A 14,915-nucleotide genomic window follows, 5' to 3' on the forward strand; every position below is an offset into this window, starting at 1 on the left:
ATGCGCAGTGGTCAGCTGACTTGTCACCTGATTGGTCACCTGATCACTCCAGCTTTTAGCAACACTGTGTTATAACGCGGTTGTTTCCTGTCCGTGTATTTATATGAATAGCCGCTCTTATTGACGCTATGTGGTCGTGGCTGTACCTCAATCTCCTCCGTAAGTAGTTCAATTTCGTGCCGTTATCGCTGCGACCGTTTAAAACTCTAACGTTCACTTTTCTGTCTCTAGTGACTCCTGCGTTCGCAGGGAAGATGAAGATCGTGGACGAACCGAACACGTTCGGGTAATAAATACATAATATTTTAAAACACAACCCTCTTGGGTTCTTCTAAATTCAGTCTGATCTAACAGCCGTTTCTCTCTAGATTGAACAACGCTATTCTGGCTCAAGGGAGCCGATTACAGCCCCGAGTGACGCCGTCCCCCGTCTCCGGTACAGGCCTGTTAGGCTCTATTACTGTAGATATAAGGTTTATTCTGTTAGGCTCTATTATATATAAGGTTTATTCTGTTAAGCTCTATAAGATATGTTTATTACTATGCTCTGTTAGATATAAGGTTTATTCTGTTTGGGCTCCATTCAATAAAGAACATGCTCTAACCTTCATTCAAAAATGATTTTAGGTCCAGCCCATCTCCATCATTTGGCTGGAAAGTGTTTTAGTTTAATAGAGTCGATGTAAGTTCACTGTACAACATCACAAGGTCTTACCATTTCATTATAAATATAAAAAATAGTAGAAAATAACAACTATTTTTAACAGGTATAAATATGAATTCTGTCCATTCCACAACGTCACACAACATGAGCAGTCCTTCAGATGGAACGCCTACAGTGGAATCCTGGGGTAACTCACCGCACTGAAGACCACAGCACTGCTGGAGCCAACGTCTGACCTCATGGAGCTCACCTTGTCCTCACGTGTTCCTCCAGGATCTGGCAGCAGTGGGAGATGGTGAACAACTCCTTCACCGGCATGTGGATGAGCGAGGGGGACGCATGCGCCAGTAGGAACAGGCAGACCAAGGTGTGGACATTAATTTACAGCCCTGATGCACAGAACGAGTTGAAACCTTAATCAAGGCAGGTAATCTGATGATCAGGCACACTGATATGTGATGCGTAATCTCATCTTGATTTAAGGTATTTCGCCACAATGGTCTCATAATTAAGTTATAGATGTCCTAAGTATAGATGGGCCACACTGCTGATCCTCGACCGGCGTCGTCGTGGCCCGACGGTGTGGTGACTGACGGTGTGTGGTGACTGACGGCGTGGTGACTGACGGCGTGGTGACTGGCGGTGTGGTGACTGACGGCGTGGTGACTGACGGCGTGGTGACTGACGGTGTGGTGACTGGCGGCGTGGTGACTGACGGCGTGGTGACTGACGGTGTGGTGACTGACGGCGTGGTGACTGACGGTGTGGTGACTGACGGTGTGTGGTGACTGGCGGCGTGGTGACTGGCGGCGTGGTGACTGACGGCGTGGTGACTGACGGCGTGGTGACTGACGGCGTGGTGACTGACGGTGTGGTGACTGACGGTGTGGTGACTGACGGTGTGATGACTGACGGCGTGGTGACTGACGGCGTGGTGACTGACGGTGTGATGACTGACGGCGTGATGACTGACGGCGTGGTGACTGACGGCGTGGTGACTGACGGTGTGGTGACTGACGGTGTGGTGACTGACGGTGTGGTGACTGACGGTGTGGTGACTGACGGTGTGTGGTGACTGACGGTGTGGTGACTGACGGTGTGGTGACGGTGTGTGGTGACTGACGGTGTGGTGACTGACGGTGTGGTGACTGGCGGTGTGGTGACTGACGGCGCGGTGACTGACGGTGTGGTGACTGGCGGTGTGTGGTGACTGACGGCGCGGTGACGGTGTGTGGTGACTGGCGGCGTGGTGACTGACGGCGTGGTGACTGACGGTGTGTGGTGACTGACGGCGCGGTGACTGACGGCGCGGTGACTGGCGGCGCGGTGACTGACGGTGTGTGGTGACTGGCGGTGTGGTGACTGGCGGCGTGGTGACTGGCGGCGTGGTGACTGACGGTGTGGTGACTGACGGTGTGGTGACTGGCGGCGTGGTGACTGGCGGCGTGGTGACTGACGGTGTGGTGACTGGCGGCGTGGTGACTGACGGCGTGGTGACTGGCGGCGTGGTGACTGGCGGCGTGGTGACTGGCGGCGTGGTGACTGACGGCGCGGTGACTGACGGTGTGGTGACTGGCGGCGTGGTGACTGGCGGTGTGTGGTGACTGACGGTGTGGTGACTGACGGTGTGGTGACTGACGGTGTGGTGACGGTGTGTGGTGACTGACGGCGTGGTGACTGACGGCGTGGTGACTGGCGGTGTGTGGTGACTGACGGCGCGGTGACTGACGGCGTGGTGACTGACGGTGTGATGACTGACGGCGTGTGGTGACTGACGGTGTGGTGACTGACGGTGTGGTGACTGACGGTGTGGTGACTGACGGTGTGGTGACTGATGGCGTGGTGACTGACGGTGTGATGACTGACGGTGTGATGACTGACGGTGTGATGACTGCAGGTCCACCTGACGTGTGGCGTGGGCAGCCGCCTGGCCGCCGTGTCCGAGCCCAGCACCTGTGTTTACCACCTGACCTTCGAGACGCCGCTGGTCTGCCATCCACACTCCCTCCTCGGTAGACAACACAAGCACTCTCGTTGTACCTCTCCAACATCCGTCTTGTCTTAGTCGGGGGTACGTCCCGGTAGATGACTAACCCTGCGTTGTGCTGCTGGTGTCCTGCCCAGTGTACCCCACCCTGAGTGAGCCGCTGCAGAAGGGATGGGACGAGGCGGAACAAGCTCGCTACGAAGGCCTCATCACAGAGCAGGTAAGGACCAGCAGTGATTAGAAACTCCCTACGGGACAGACGTGAAGTCAAATGGCTGATGTTTCCACCCTAGAACAGGGGAGGCAGTTTGTTTCCGTACATGCTGAAAGAGGGTTTGCTCTGATACAGATGATGTCATAATCCCTTTGATGAATGGATGAATAAGGGATGGTGAAGTCTAAACACATTTGTGGTTATGAAAAGATGTTTGGGGTTGTGAAGTTGTTGACCATTAAGACCATTATTCTGGTCCTCTACAATATCTATCACAATATGTGGGCCATGTTCCTAGTACTATGTATATACGTTTATACTGGATTATATATACGTTTATACTGGATTATATATACGTTTATACTGGATTATATATATATATATATATATATATATATATACACATGTATCGTCTGGCTACAGGGGTACAACAATCTTCTGAGGGATATCTTTGAAGATGCTGGTTTGCTGAAGAGCCAGAGAGTGAAGGTGAAAGCCGAACTCCCCGGCCTCCCAAAGACACACTCCTCCCTCCAGGAGTGTAGCGAGGTACGTACATGGGCAGGGGTTTCACCTCATTGGATCATCTGCTGTACGTTTAAATGTCAACGATAGCCCAGACCAGTAACCCTTCTTAAATCCTGTAGGACTACCAGAAACAGAGTGAAGAAATGGAAAGACTACGCGCGCTCCTCACCAAAAACAACATTCCCTTTGAATCCACCGGCGGTGAGTCCATGTCACTCAGCACTCTGCCTAAAGACCCAGCGACCACATAGTGCACAGGCAGGCCGCCTGCAGGCCGATGGACTGAACCCTCTCCCCTGTTCCTGAAGGCAGGGCTACGGCCCCCAACCCACAACAACAAAGGGGAGATCCTGGCTCCCTGGACCTGATGTGAAAGTTATTTTTGATATTTTCAGGAGTTCTTCGTGTTGTAACGGAGGACTTTGGCAACTAAAGGGAAGCTTGTTGAATGTGGATATAAATCTAAAGAGTCGGCATGGAGAATAAAGATTTTAGTATTCTGGTTTTCTATATGATTGTATTTCCTTTGTTAGGCTAAAGATATTATATACATTACATTATTACAACTTGTTTGTACTACACCCCCTGCTGGTGTAACTGCGATATCGCTCTTGTACTATGAGTGCTATTCATTCTATCCAATGCCTGAAGGGAGGCGGGGGGTTTGTGTAAATGTAAATATCCCAAGATGAGAATGAACCGTCCTAATTTACCTCAATCTCCAGTTGCTGGTGAACCAATTGCTTAGCAATATTAGGCTGTTATTAGGTTTTTCGGAAGTTAACACCATTCGGTATCGTGAAGGTTAGTACACACAGGTCCCAGATAGTAGACTAGTATACTCAGTTAAACCAATACCAATATGCAATTTAGGTCAAGATGTTTATTTGTTCCAGAAGGCGACCCTCTGTAAGACATTGGACTGAACGGGACCACAGCGGGTCCGTCTGTCACTCCCTGTAGCCCACAGGAGCAGACCCTACAGATAACAGATTCATCCATACCTCTCTGTAAAAACAAAGGCTTTGTGATCAATAATGGACATCTAGGTCAGAAATACAGATAGAGTTGATATGTTACAAGAAACCGTGCCCACATCAAAATATAAAAATGGATAGTCACATGGCAGACAGAGCCCCCTAGGGACGTGAGGGCTCCACCCTGGGGGGGGGTCCACCGTGGGGGGGTCTCCCCCCTGATGGGGGTCCACCCTGGGGGGGTCCGGGCGGCGGATCAGGACAGCAGCTGGAGCACCTCTCTGGCTCTCTGCATCTTCTGCTGCTGCTCCGGGTCCCAGGGCCCGTCCCCGAGGCTCTTGACCAGGGCCTCCGCCTTCTGCACCGTCAGGTCCCGGGCGGCGCCGCGCAGACCCTCGATGTACAGCAGCAGCACCGGGAAGCTCTCGTCAGGGACCTGGGGGGACAGACCTCCATGAAGCCCTGAGGGGGGACTGACCTCCATGACCTCTGAGGCCCTGATGACTGAACCCTGGAGCCTCGAGGGGTGGCGCGCGGTGGGGCTTACCTCCTCAGAGTCGTGGATGTGCTGCAGTAACCACGTCTGCCTGAGCTTCTGGAACTTCCATGCGGCGCGGTTCTCATTCCAGCTAAGAGTCAAACCACAAGGATGTCAGCGTGGGAGGGCCTCGCCTCCATGAGGCCGGATCAGAGACCCACATCCTCAGCCTGGCAGCGACATCATCTCATCCTCCAATACAAACTAACGTGGACGTTGCCTACTAACCCGGCCCGTTTCCTAGTTAGTCCCCAGCATGGACGGAGGAATGACCCCGAGGACCCCGGGCTACGCACCAGGTGAGGTAGTCCAAGGCCTGTTGTGACGGCAGCACCTTCTCCGGGGCCGCCTTCTCCACCGTCTTCCCCTCGGCCTTCAGCTGGGCCTTCTCTTCCTTCCTCCGGATCTTCTTGAGTTTCCTCTCGAGAACCCGGCGCTCCTCGGGGTTCGGCTCCTCCCCCTCCTGGGCGGGCTCTGTAACCTGGCAACACACAACACATGCTGCTCGTCAGGGGGTCCAAGTATTACCATAACCATCGTCATCATCATAGTTATACAACATAACTGGGAGTCAGGGGAAGAAAGAAAAAGTCTTTTTGCACATTCCCAGAAAGGTCTGAATGCTTTTCCGGCTCACTTTTATCTGTAAAAATCTCCAGAATGCTACAAGGTAGAATTCAAACCTGCAAACTAAAGATATTGAACTGATGCAGCAGAGTCCACAAAACAGCCTAGACCTCCGCTGTTTAGTGTCAACACCCCGTGGCTCCAGCCGTCCCTCACCTTTACCTGACTCCCATATTTACATATTTCTACTTTCTACATTCCCTTGTTGCTCACTGGTAACGCGCCTCTAGGTTTCCAGAACATTCTTCGAAGTCGAGCTCATTACAGCGATGGTAAAATTACAATCCAAAAGAAGTTCCAGCTCAACTCTCTCTAAAGATCTGGACGTTAGAGTGCCCTAAATATGCTGAATGGTAGGAGGGGACGCGCCTGTACTTCCACTTCTTCTCTACGATGGCAGTTCACTAGCAGGGGAAAAGCAGAAGACAGAATGGACCTTATCCTTCCTACTTCTCAGCTCCATGACAGTGATGACCAACATCTCAACCGTCAGCGTGATGCAGTTCAACACGGACCCAAACTAAAGCCTGCAGGTTGGTGTCTTTTTTCAGAGCTACTGTATAGTCACTTTGATCCTCAGAGCAGAAAACTGCTGCTTTGGCAAATACAAAAAGCATGAAATGTATTCATGAAAACCAGATATGATTAATTTGATGACTCATTTCCATCTTAATAATAATAATAGTAATTAGCAATAAATACATTTTAAAACAATTAAGGCAAAAGCAACAAAGCCGGCAACACCTCAGACCCCATTACGGCCAAACGACCCTCTTCTCCCCCTCACTTCACTTCCTTAGGTTACTGAGCAGCCATTAGCCGTTGATCTGCATCGATGAAACAGAAGACATGTTTATGGCGCTCCAGGTCCCCCAACGCCAACACGGCCCTGGTTCCCCTGAGGCCATGACACATGACCACAACGTCAACATGGAGGAATACTCTGAGCGCCACCACAACCTGACGGCGCCGCTCAACAGCTCTCTGAGAGCCGTCTCCATCATCCTGCAGGAGCCTTCGGCGGAGGACCACTACCTCCTGGGCCTCGTGCTGTCCTGCCTCTACACCGTGCTCCTCTTCCCGCTGGGCTTCGTGGGGAACGTCCTCATCCTTGTGGTCAACCTCAGCCCCGGCGGCGCTCTGAGTGCGCCCGACCTGTACTTCGTGAACCTGGCGGCGGCGGACCTCATGCTGGTGTCCGACTCGCTGATCGAGGTCTTCAACCTGAAGAGGGGCTACTACGAGAACGCGGCGCTGTGCACCTTCATGGCGCTCTTCCAGCAGGTCAACATGTACAGCAGCGTCTTCTTCCTGACCTGGATGAGCTTCGACCGCTGCAAGGTGCTGACGGGCGCGGCGGGCCGGCGGGCCCCCGCCGCCCAGGCCCGGCGGGCACCCGCCGCCCAGGCCCGGCTGAGCTGCTGCCTGGTGTGGGTGTCGTCCGGCCTGCTGACCGTGCTGCCCTTCGCCCTCGCCCACGCCCAGCACCGCGGGGAGCTGCACTTCTGCTTCGCCAACGTGTCCCAGGTGCTGTGGCTGGAGGTGACGCTGGGCTTCCTGCTGCCCTTCTGCGTGCTGGGGGTCTGCTACGGGAGGATCGCGCTGAGGCTCCTGCGGAGCCGGCGGGGGCCCAGCGGCCCGCAGCAGTGGCCCCGCCGGCTGAAGGCCCTCAGGATGATCTCCGCCGCCGTCCTGGTCTTCTTCCTCTGCTGGCTCCCGGAGAACGTGTTTGTGTGCGTGCACCTGCTGCGTGGGCCGGCGGGGGGGCGTGGCCTGGCGGGGGGGCACCGCAGCGTGTGGCAGGACTACCCGCTGGCCGCACACGTGGTCCGCCTCGCCGCCTTCTCCAACAGCTGCCTGAACCCGCTCATCTACAGCTTCCTGGGGGAGACCTTCCGGGACCGGCTCAGGCTCTTCCTGAAGCAGCGCCGGGCGTCCGGCCACCAGAGCGCCCATCGCCCGCCCCTACCCCCCGGGCTGCAGCTCCAGCGCTCCAATCAGCTCTCCAAGATATTCATCTACCCTCAGAAGACCCTCAAAGACCCCCCTGAGGGCTAGAACTCTCTCTCTCTGGGGATTCGTTCTGCTTCAGGGGTCCTGCTGCTGCCGTTTATTGTTGCATTTGCATTTCAGTCCCATTTTGAGTTTTGTTAAAGATGTTCATATTTTCTTGGGTTAGTGCATGCTTTTAAATTTTCATTCATTGTTTAGAGAAGTTGTACACCCGATCGCAAGTTGAATGAGTAATTGTGGTTATTATTGGGAAATGAGTATTCTACAAATCCGATTTTGCAGGACTGATAAGCAGGCACAATAAACGGACAATAATCATGCCAAATAACATATTTTTAGCACATTAAAAATCAAAGGACACACTGACAAAAGGGTGACATTAATATAAAGTGGTGTGTATTTAGTTCTAGGTTTGTTGGACAAGGAGCACCGAACAATTATCAAAAAATAATAATTACATGAACTGTTCCAGTTCTTCAGCATATTTGATAGAGCGACCATGAAGGGTCCGGCCCTAACCTCTTGTGGTGCCTCCTTCTCCTCCTCCCTGGAGTTCTTCTTGGGTTTTTTGTGCTTTACCAATAATTCAGGAACCTCCTGTTCAGACTCCTGCTTAAAAAAAAAGAAAAAAAAAAGGATATATATTACTGTTGTGATATTCTACTATAAAACAGCTGCCTTATATTCAGAGAGACACGGTCACGTGATTCCGTACCTCCAGCTTCATCTTCTTGCTCTTCTTTTCCAGTTTGCGGTCCTTTTTTCTCTTTACAGACTCCACTTCATCCGACCCCTTGGTTCCGATCCCGTTGGGCTTGTCCTTAGCCATGGCTTATCTAATATACAGAATGGACTAAATAGTTTCCTAATTAATCATGGGCTAATTAATCAGTTAGGTTCAGGGTGTACATGTACAACTAAATGAAACTACACTGGAATGAGCATGAACTAATATATGTTGAGTATATGCAACACATTTTATATAATATTCCTACTACGACCCTGTCAAATTGGCAAAATAACATAAATTAATATAACCTACGTGTAGATCCGAAGTGCAACGTTCTAACTCTGCCTACAGACACCGTGTCTACTTCACTTTAAATACCTTAATGTCGTCCAAGGGGCACTTCGTATTTGAAATAAAGTCAGGAGGAAGAGCTGCAGAACTAAATGATCATCAAGCATGGGAAACAAAAACCAGCATGTCGGTGGAGGCGGAAGTCACGTCACTGTCGTGGGCAGATGAAGCTGATTGGAAGACGCATCCTTGTGGATGGGTTGTTTTACAAAACGCCGTTATTTTATATGTTTTAATAAAACTAACCGTAAGTAGAAATGTACCTAAACCTTTGATAATTTACATTTTATAATTTACATTTACAGATATATTTATGAGGTCAAATTGTAAAAAGAAGGCTGAACTATTTCCGGGTCACATACAACCACTTCCTCAAAGTGGTTGTATGTGACCCGGAAATGGTTCAATGTTACGCTACATAACTAAATCCCTTACATGACCCTGAGACGCTGATTCAAACGAGATGTACATAAGATGATCAGTGTCCGGAATGGCTCAAACATTAGTGCTCAGTTCCGCGCGTCGTGGGATCTTCAAGCAGATCGGCTGGACCAACTGGAGGTGAGAAAATCCTTACGTTAACGGAGGAGGTTGTTACCAGTAGACACTGAAGTTAGTAGACGAGATCCTGATGTTACCGGAGGAGACCGTGATTTTACTAGAGGAGATCCTGATGCTACCGGAGGAGACTGATGTTAATAGTAGACCCTTAAGTTACTAGAGAGGGTCCTAATGTTACTGGAGGAGACCGTGATGTTTCTAGGAGATGTTAGAGGATGTCTGACTCCTGATGTTACCTGAGATCATGTGACTAGTAGACCTTGTTATCGGACGAGACCCTGGTGTTACGAGAGGAGACCGTATTGTTACCAGAAGTCAGTGATGTAACGAGACGAGGCTCCATCGAACTCCTACTTGGACCTTTGAAAATAGCTATCGTCTATAAATTTATTTTCAGACTGATCCAAGAACTGAATTTTGCTGAGGTCAAAGCTGCTTTCTTTAAACAGGGAGATAATTTATTCTCCAAAGGGATGAGACACAGACGACCCTCCAGCCTTTTACGAGGAATTCTATATAGACCACAAGGTGCATGATTAAAGCTAACTTGTGTTCATTCCGACAGTATAACATCCGGCTTCGCGCCACGCAGACGGCTGTCTGAAGTGAGAACCTCGACTCTGACTCCAAAGACGGGCGTGCCCCCGGAGACGGACGAGGTGAACAATGAACCCATCAAGTTCTCCACCAGCCAGGGCAGCCACCGGACCTGGAGGGTGGACCGCACCATGGGGATCCAGCACCAGCGGCCCTGGTGGAAGGTCCTGCCCGTCAGCCTGGTCGCGGTCGGGTTCCTGTTGTGGTGCGCGTTCCGGGAGGAAACGGACGTGGACCTCATGCTGCAGAAGGATCTCTACGAACATTTACCTGGTCTGCTCCCAGACGAGAACCAACAACCACCTGGTCCGCTTCAAGTCGAGGACAAACCCACACCGTAGTCAACGCATTGGACCTTTGTCATGTTGGTTATAAGCCTGCCTTAAATTATATTGTTTAGTATTCAAGTTAGTCCAATTCTGATGAAGGTGGGGCGTGGACCGCTGTGGATTTTGGTTGCATTTGAACTGTATCGTGTGTTTGGAAGCCGGGGCAGAAGGCCTGGGGTCTTCCGGTTAACCATGCTTTGTGCTAGGGGTTAAATAAAATATTTTGCTGTAATAAAAGACAAATTGAGGTAGTGTAAAGTTTATTTACAACATGAAGGTTCAACACATGCCTACACAAAGAATCTGGAGAGATGTTTAACATTCAGAGAAATTAGACGTTCAGAGAAATTAGACGTTCAGAGCTACGTGTTGAATGGAAAGGACAGATGCAAAAGCTACTCTATTAAAGAACGGGGTCATGACAAACGGCTCTACCTGGAAGTTATCAAACTGGAAGAAAAAGTCCCTGAAACACGAATGAACACGGTATTAAAACATCCCCCCCACCCCTTTAAAAAGGTCCGCTGCTAGCTGGACTTAAGCGCGCTCGCCCCTGATTCGCCGGGCCAGCTGGATGTCCTTGGGCATAATGGTGACCCTCTTGGCGTGGATGGCGCACAGGTTGGTGTCCTCGAACAAACCTACCAGGTAAGCCTCGCTGGCTTCCTGCAGGGAGAAAAGATCATCAGCGCCACGACTCGAGCCTCGCCCGACCATTTGAACCCGAGCAGAACGCCGCTTACCTGCAGGGCCCCGATGGCTGCGCTCTGGAAGCGCAGGTCTGTCTTGAAGTCCTGGGCGATCTCCCGGACCAGGCGCTGGAACGGCAGCTTCCTGATCAGCAGCTCCGTGGACTTCTGGTAGCGACGGATTTCTCGCAGGGCCACAGTACCGGGCCTTCATCAAGAGAAAATAACTTGAGTTTAAACTAGTCAAAGCAGAAATAATCACCTTAAAACAGCAACAGGTGTTCGCAGGATCAGTCTACGTGTAACTGAGCACCAGTCTAACGTGTAACTGCGCACCATTCTAACCAGAGAGCATCAGTCTACCTGTATCTGTGAGGCTTCTTCACGCCGCCGGTAGAGGGCGCGCTTTTCCTGGCCGCTTTAGTGGCGAGCTGCTTCCTGGGCGCCTTTCCTCCGGTGGATTTACGAGCCGTCTGCTTTGTACGAGCCATCTTTCACCTGGGCGTCAAAGGACAAATGATTAGGACGGAATCAACACCAACTCTTCAGATGGATCAGACTTCAGGATAATAGGTGACAGTGTTTCAGCTTGAAGGAAGACGGGGTAGAAGAGGTGCCTCAATGCATCGCATCAAAAGCGGCAGGCAGCCGCATCCTGAATATGATATATAATCTAATAAATAGTCACATCCTGGGGTGATGAACGATGCTCAGACTAAATCGCCTGGATTTGAAGAGCGGGACTCCAGACCGAGCAGCGGTTAATCCCTCTCCCACCAGCCCCCAGTAGCCCGGTCCTGGTCCACCACTAACCACCAGCCCTCCACCACTAACCACCAGTCCTCCACCATTAACCTACTGGCGCCCTGCACGCTCCGTGATGTCGGCGGACTAACAGAGTCTAACAGAAGCTAAGCTCAGCTAGCATCAGTCAACATGGCGCCAGCTCTAGGACTTTAAAATGCCGCGTTTAGCTTTACGCCAAGACAAAGATGTATATAAATGACCAAAAGAGATGAGCTATTTGGTAATAAGTCAAGGCAAAAGCTACACAGTACATAGATTATATCAATAAATGCATCATAATGTCCGTTAACGGTCTCCCCAGACCGCGCGCGTCGTTTGGTCTTCAACAGCGAGGGAATACGAAGGCTTTCGCGGCTTGGACCCCGGTAAAGACACCAGGAGAGCCGGGGTGTTACAGAATGTCCCAGACTCATTTATAAACAGATTACTCGTCGAGGTGGACGGGGAAAGGCGCTTTTACCTTCGCTTATTCTGCTGTGAGGAGTCTCGGCGGAGGCGGTTGTGGTGTTTGGGTCCCGTGACGCGTTTCCCGGAATTTATAGCTTTTGGAAAGCGGGGAATCCAAGGACAACCCACGAACCTCCGCCATTGGTCAACCATTGAAACCCCGCCTCCAAGCACACACGATTGGTGGAATGTTTATAGCTAAACATTTAAAAAGAATACCAGTGGGTCTTTTGTTTTGTTGCGTCTTTTGTTTCCTGAACTTTGGAGACAAATCAATATTAAAGGAGATATACGGTTATGAACAATGGTCTAGAGCTTAATAATGGACATATTCTTCACAAATTCGTTCATCATCAATGATTTAAAGTTATTTCAAATCCATACATTTATTTTTCAGTTCGTTGTGTTCGATCGAAACCAGGGACTATAACGTTAGCAGACACAAAATATATATTAAACGGGAACACCTATTTACTTTATTAATTAACTCATAGTCACATTGATTTGTCGATTACTACTTAAAATTTTCGATCGCCATTAACGCCATATACATGGTAGCATATGCATTGCATCATAAACATATCATATTATACATCATGTATATGATACCATGTAACATGATATCATATACGTGAAAATGATATGGATGGTATCATAAACATTGTATCATATGCATGGTCTTAAATAAAAGAAGAAGAAGAATATGCATGGTCTAGACATGGTTCAATTGTATTATCACGTTGGCAGCAGAAAGCGGAACAATATGCACCGTGGACAAATTGCTCCGTCGGAATTATTCTAAGGGAACACCCATTTTTTATTCACCCATGTTGCAAATATTATCATTTCGAAAAGCTCGTTCCATGCTACCAACAAGCCCCGGGCGATGTTAAGACTAGAGGAGCAGACTACAGCGACTTAAAGAGTTAGGAGGGAAATCTAAGCTGGAGATTCGTCAACAGTTGAACCATCATGGCCGAGCGCAGAGTGTTTATCGGTATTGAAACTGTTATACAATACAAATTATACAATACCTATACAACATGTGAATAACAAATGTTTTGCATTAAGATGCAAATGCATTTTTTAAGTGTTTGTGGTTGTTCGCGTTTCAGATATTCAAGCAAAGTCAAATCCATCCAGAGGAGGCGATCGGAAGCCAGAGGTCCGCGCAGAGAGTTGGACTCGCACTGACAATACTTTCAAGTTCAACTTTGTTGTGGCCGAAGACCAAGTAGCAACGACATCTTTGCTAGAAACAACGCCACCTTCAGTCGAACTAAGCAGGCTGACAGTCTGTAAGGAAGAAGGGTCTGATAAGTTTGCCTTTAACTTCCAAATCCCAGCTGTGACCCCCGGACCCATGGGACCCGAAGCCCCGCCAGCCCCCTCAGGGGGCTCCGAACCCAGCCCCCCCGGTGCGCAGAAACCAGCTCCCCACACGACGCTGGAGGCGTGCGTCCCTACAGAATCAATGGCACAATCTAAACCCAAGAAAAAGAAATCTGGAAAAAAGAAAACCACAGAAAGTTCAAAGCCACAAGAAACAACAAGTTCATTGGCGGGTAGTCATGGAGATAAAGAATCAGTGTTGGTCAGTGCTGAGCATTCAGATTAAATGGGATCACTGTGTCGCTGTATTGCAGGACACTCACCTGTGACTGTGTGAAGGACAGGTGAGTGTCTGACACTCACCTGTGACTGTGAAGGACAGGTGAGTGTCTGACGCTCTCCTGTGTGAAGGACAGGTGAGTGTCTGACTCTACTGTCCCGCTGTGAGGAGGACAGGTGAGTGTCTGACGCTCTCCTGTGTGGAGGACAGGTGAGTGTTTAACTCTGCTGTGCCGGTCTCCTGCAGACTGCAGAGCAGCAGCTGCAGAGGGAGCTGGACTGGGTCATTGAGCAGCTGAGGCGGGGCCTGGAGACGCAGAAGGTCACGCCCAAACAGAGTGGGTCTCCTCTCCTCACCGACCGCAGGAGGTCCCTCAGACACACGCCTCCAGTGGGACGGATTCCATGTGATCGATGATACCATAGTTTATTATTGTGTGGGATTTTTAATGAGATTTAAATGATCAACCATTTGCAGGAGAGGACGCGTCGCGGGCACTCAAGATCCTCAGGAGCGGCAAAGCGCCGCTGGCCAAGAAGAGGCAGGTGATGCGGGCCATGACCGGGGACTACCGCAGGAAGATGGAGGAGGAGAGGCAGAAGCAGCTGAAGCTCATTCAGAGCGGTGAGTCGTCAGCGGGGATAATGGTGGAGAGACGTTTGGAACTAGGTGGACATCAACCTGAAGCCTATTGACACTGTCCTCCTCCCCTCTAGCCATGACCTCTCTTCAGGTCAGAGCGGTCCCAGACCCAAAGAAATCTGTCTTCCATCGGAGAGCCGGGACTAAACCAGGAGTCCCGGGCGCCGGAGAGCAGAACGCACGACCGGCTCTGACCTCTGACCCCCTGCTGTCAGGAAATGAAACATCTCACTTTGTCTTCACCTCCTCAAAAGAGGAGTTCAAGTTTAATTTTGTCTGATATTTATGTGTATTAATGGGCTTAAAGGTCTTACCAAAGTAAACTGATGTATTAAGCAACATTTGGGAAATACAATGGTTAGGGTTAGGGTTATTAGATAGCATCTCCTACAAAATAAATCTTTTATCAACTGAATTAAATAACCTATTGCCATGACATTTATTTCCGCTACTGGTTTGTATTTTTATTTTGTCCATCAATGAAGAATTAGAAGAAGGCCTACAAGCCTTCGTAATAAACCATTTTGCCTTGAATTACAATCAATAAAATGAATTTAAGTTAACTGTGTAATGTGGTGAAACAGCTGATTTTTTAAAATATT

The 14,915-nt window shown here is 49.9% G+C and overlaps 6 protein-coding genes across 8 annotated transcripts; 4 read left to right on the top strand and 2 right to left on the bottom strand.

Moving 5' to 3' along the window:
- Window positions 1–4: 4 nt before the first annotated feature.
- gnptg (N-acetylglucosamine-1-phosphate transferase subunit gamma) lies at window positions 5–3,903 on the top strand. Its single transcript, XM_060036956.1, has 10 exons — window positions 5–159; window positions 232–286; window positions 369–436; window positions 628–682; window positions 768–851; window positions 938–1,031; window positions 2,562–2,676; window positions 2,789–2,871; window positions 3,289–3,414; window positions 3,513–3,903. The coding sequence occupies exons 1-10, from the start codon at window positions 129–131 to the stop codon at window positions 3,642–3,644; spliced, it is 843 nt and encodes a 280-aa protein (XP_059892939.1). The 5' UTR covers window positions 5–128; the 3' UTR covers window positions 3,645–3,903.
- Window positions 3,904–4,256: 353 nt separating this feature from the next.
- LOC132446603 (uncharacterized protein C7orf50 homolog) lies at window positions 4,257–8,788 on the bottom strand. Of its 2 annotated transcripts, none has more exons than XM_060036957.1 (6): window positions 8,657–8,788; window positions 8,264–8,401; window positions 8,068–8,160; window positions 5,205–5,389; window positions 4,918–4,999; window positions 4,257–4,806 (listed from the first exon to the last, which is right to left on the bottom strand). In XM_060036957.1, the coding sequence occupies exons 2-6, from the start codon at window positions 8,375–8,377 to the stop codon at window positions 4,627–4,629; spliced, it is 654 nt and encodes a 217-aa protein (XP_059892940.1). In that variant the 5' UTR covers window positions 8,378–8,401; window positions 8,657–8,788; the 3' UTR covers window positions 4,257–4,626. The 2 variants fall into 2 exon arrangements, with proteins under 2 accessions (XP_059892940.1, XP_059892941.1); XM_060036958.1 differs by having other exon boundaries at window positions 8,068–8,157; window positions 8,657–8,779.
- On the top strand, window positions 5,389–7,906 carry LOC132446599 (G-protein coupled estrogen receptor 1-like). Of its 2 annotated transcripts, none has more exons than XM_060036948.1 (2): window positions 5,389–6,068; window positions 6,336–7,906. In XM_060036948.1, the coding sequence occupies exon 2, from the start codon at window positions 6,385–6,387 to the stop codon at window positions 7,591–7,593; it is 1,209 nt and encodes a 402-aa protein (XP_059892931.1). In that variant the 5' UTR covers window positions 5,389–6,068; window positions 6,336–6,384; the 3' UTR covers window positions 7,594–7,906. The 2 variants fall into 2 exon arrangements, with proteins under 2 accessions (XP_059892931.1, XP_059892932.1); XM_060036949.1 differs by having other exon boundaries at window positions 6,403–7,906.
- Window positions 8,789–9,023: 235 nt separating the features above from the next.
- On the top strand, window positions 9,024–10,619 carry LOC132446604 (ubiquinol-cytochrome-c reductase complex assembly factor 4). The gene is made up of 2 exons (XM_060036959.1): window positions 9,024–9,190; window positions 9,756–10,619. The coding sequence occupies exons 1-2, from the start codon at window positions 9,120–9,122 to the stop codon at window positions 10,126–10,128; spliced, it is 444 nt and encodes a 147-aa protein (XP_059892942.1). The 5' UTR covers window positions 9,024–9,119; the 3' UTR covers window positions 10,129–10,619.
- h3f3d (H3 histone, family 3D) lies at window positions 10,360–12,187 on the bottom strand. The gene is made up of 4 exons (XM_060036960.1): window positions 12,073–12,187; window positions 11,169–11,303; window positions 10,860–11,013; window positions 10,360–10,782 (listed from the first exon to the last, which is right to left on the bottom strand). The coding sequence occupies exons 2-4, from the start codon at window positions 11,294–11,296 to the stop codon at window positions 10,654–10,656; spliced, it is 411 nt and encodes a 136-aa protein (XP_059892943.1). The 5' UTR covers window positions 11,297–11,303; window positions 12,073–12,187; the 3' UTR covers window positions 10,360–10,653.
- A 644-nt stretch (window positions 12,188–12,831) lies between these two features.
- c18h8orf33 (chromosome 18 C8orf33 homolog) lies at window positions 12,832–14,884 on the top strand. The gene is made up of 5 exons (XM_060036950.1): window positions 12,832–13,056; window positions 13,175–13,653; window positions 13,918–14,008; window positions 14,149–14,295; window positions 14,388–14,884. Exons 1-5 carry the CDS (start codon window positions 13,032–13,034, stop codon window positions 14,591–14,593), a joined length of 948 nt encoding a protein of 315 aa, XP_059892933.1. The 5' UTR covers window positions 12,832–13,031; the 3' UTR covers window positions 14,594–14,884.
- Window positions 14,885–14,915: the final 31 nt, after the last annotated feature.

This window comes from Gadus macrocephalus, chromosome 18 (genome assembly GCF_031168955.1).
Source record: "Gadus macrocephalus chromosome 18, ASM3116895v1".
Lineage (NCBI taxonomy): Eukaryota > Metazoa > Chordata > Actinopteri > Gadiformes > Gadidae > Gadus > Gadus macrocephalus.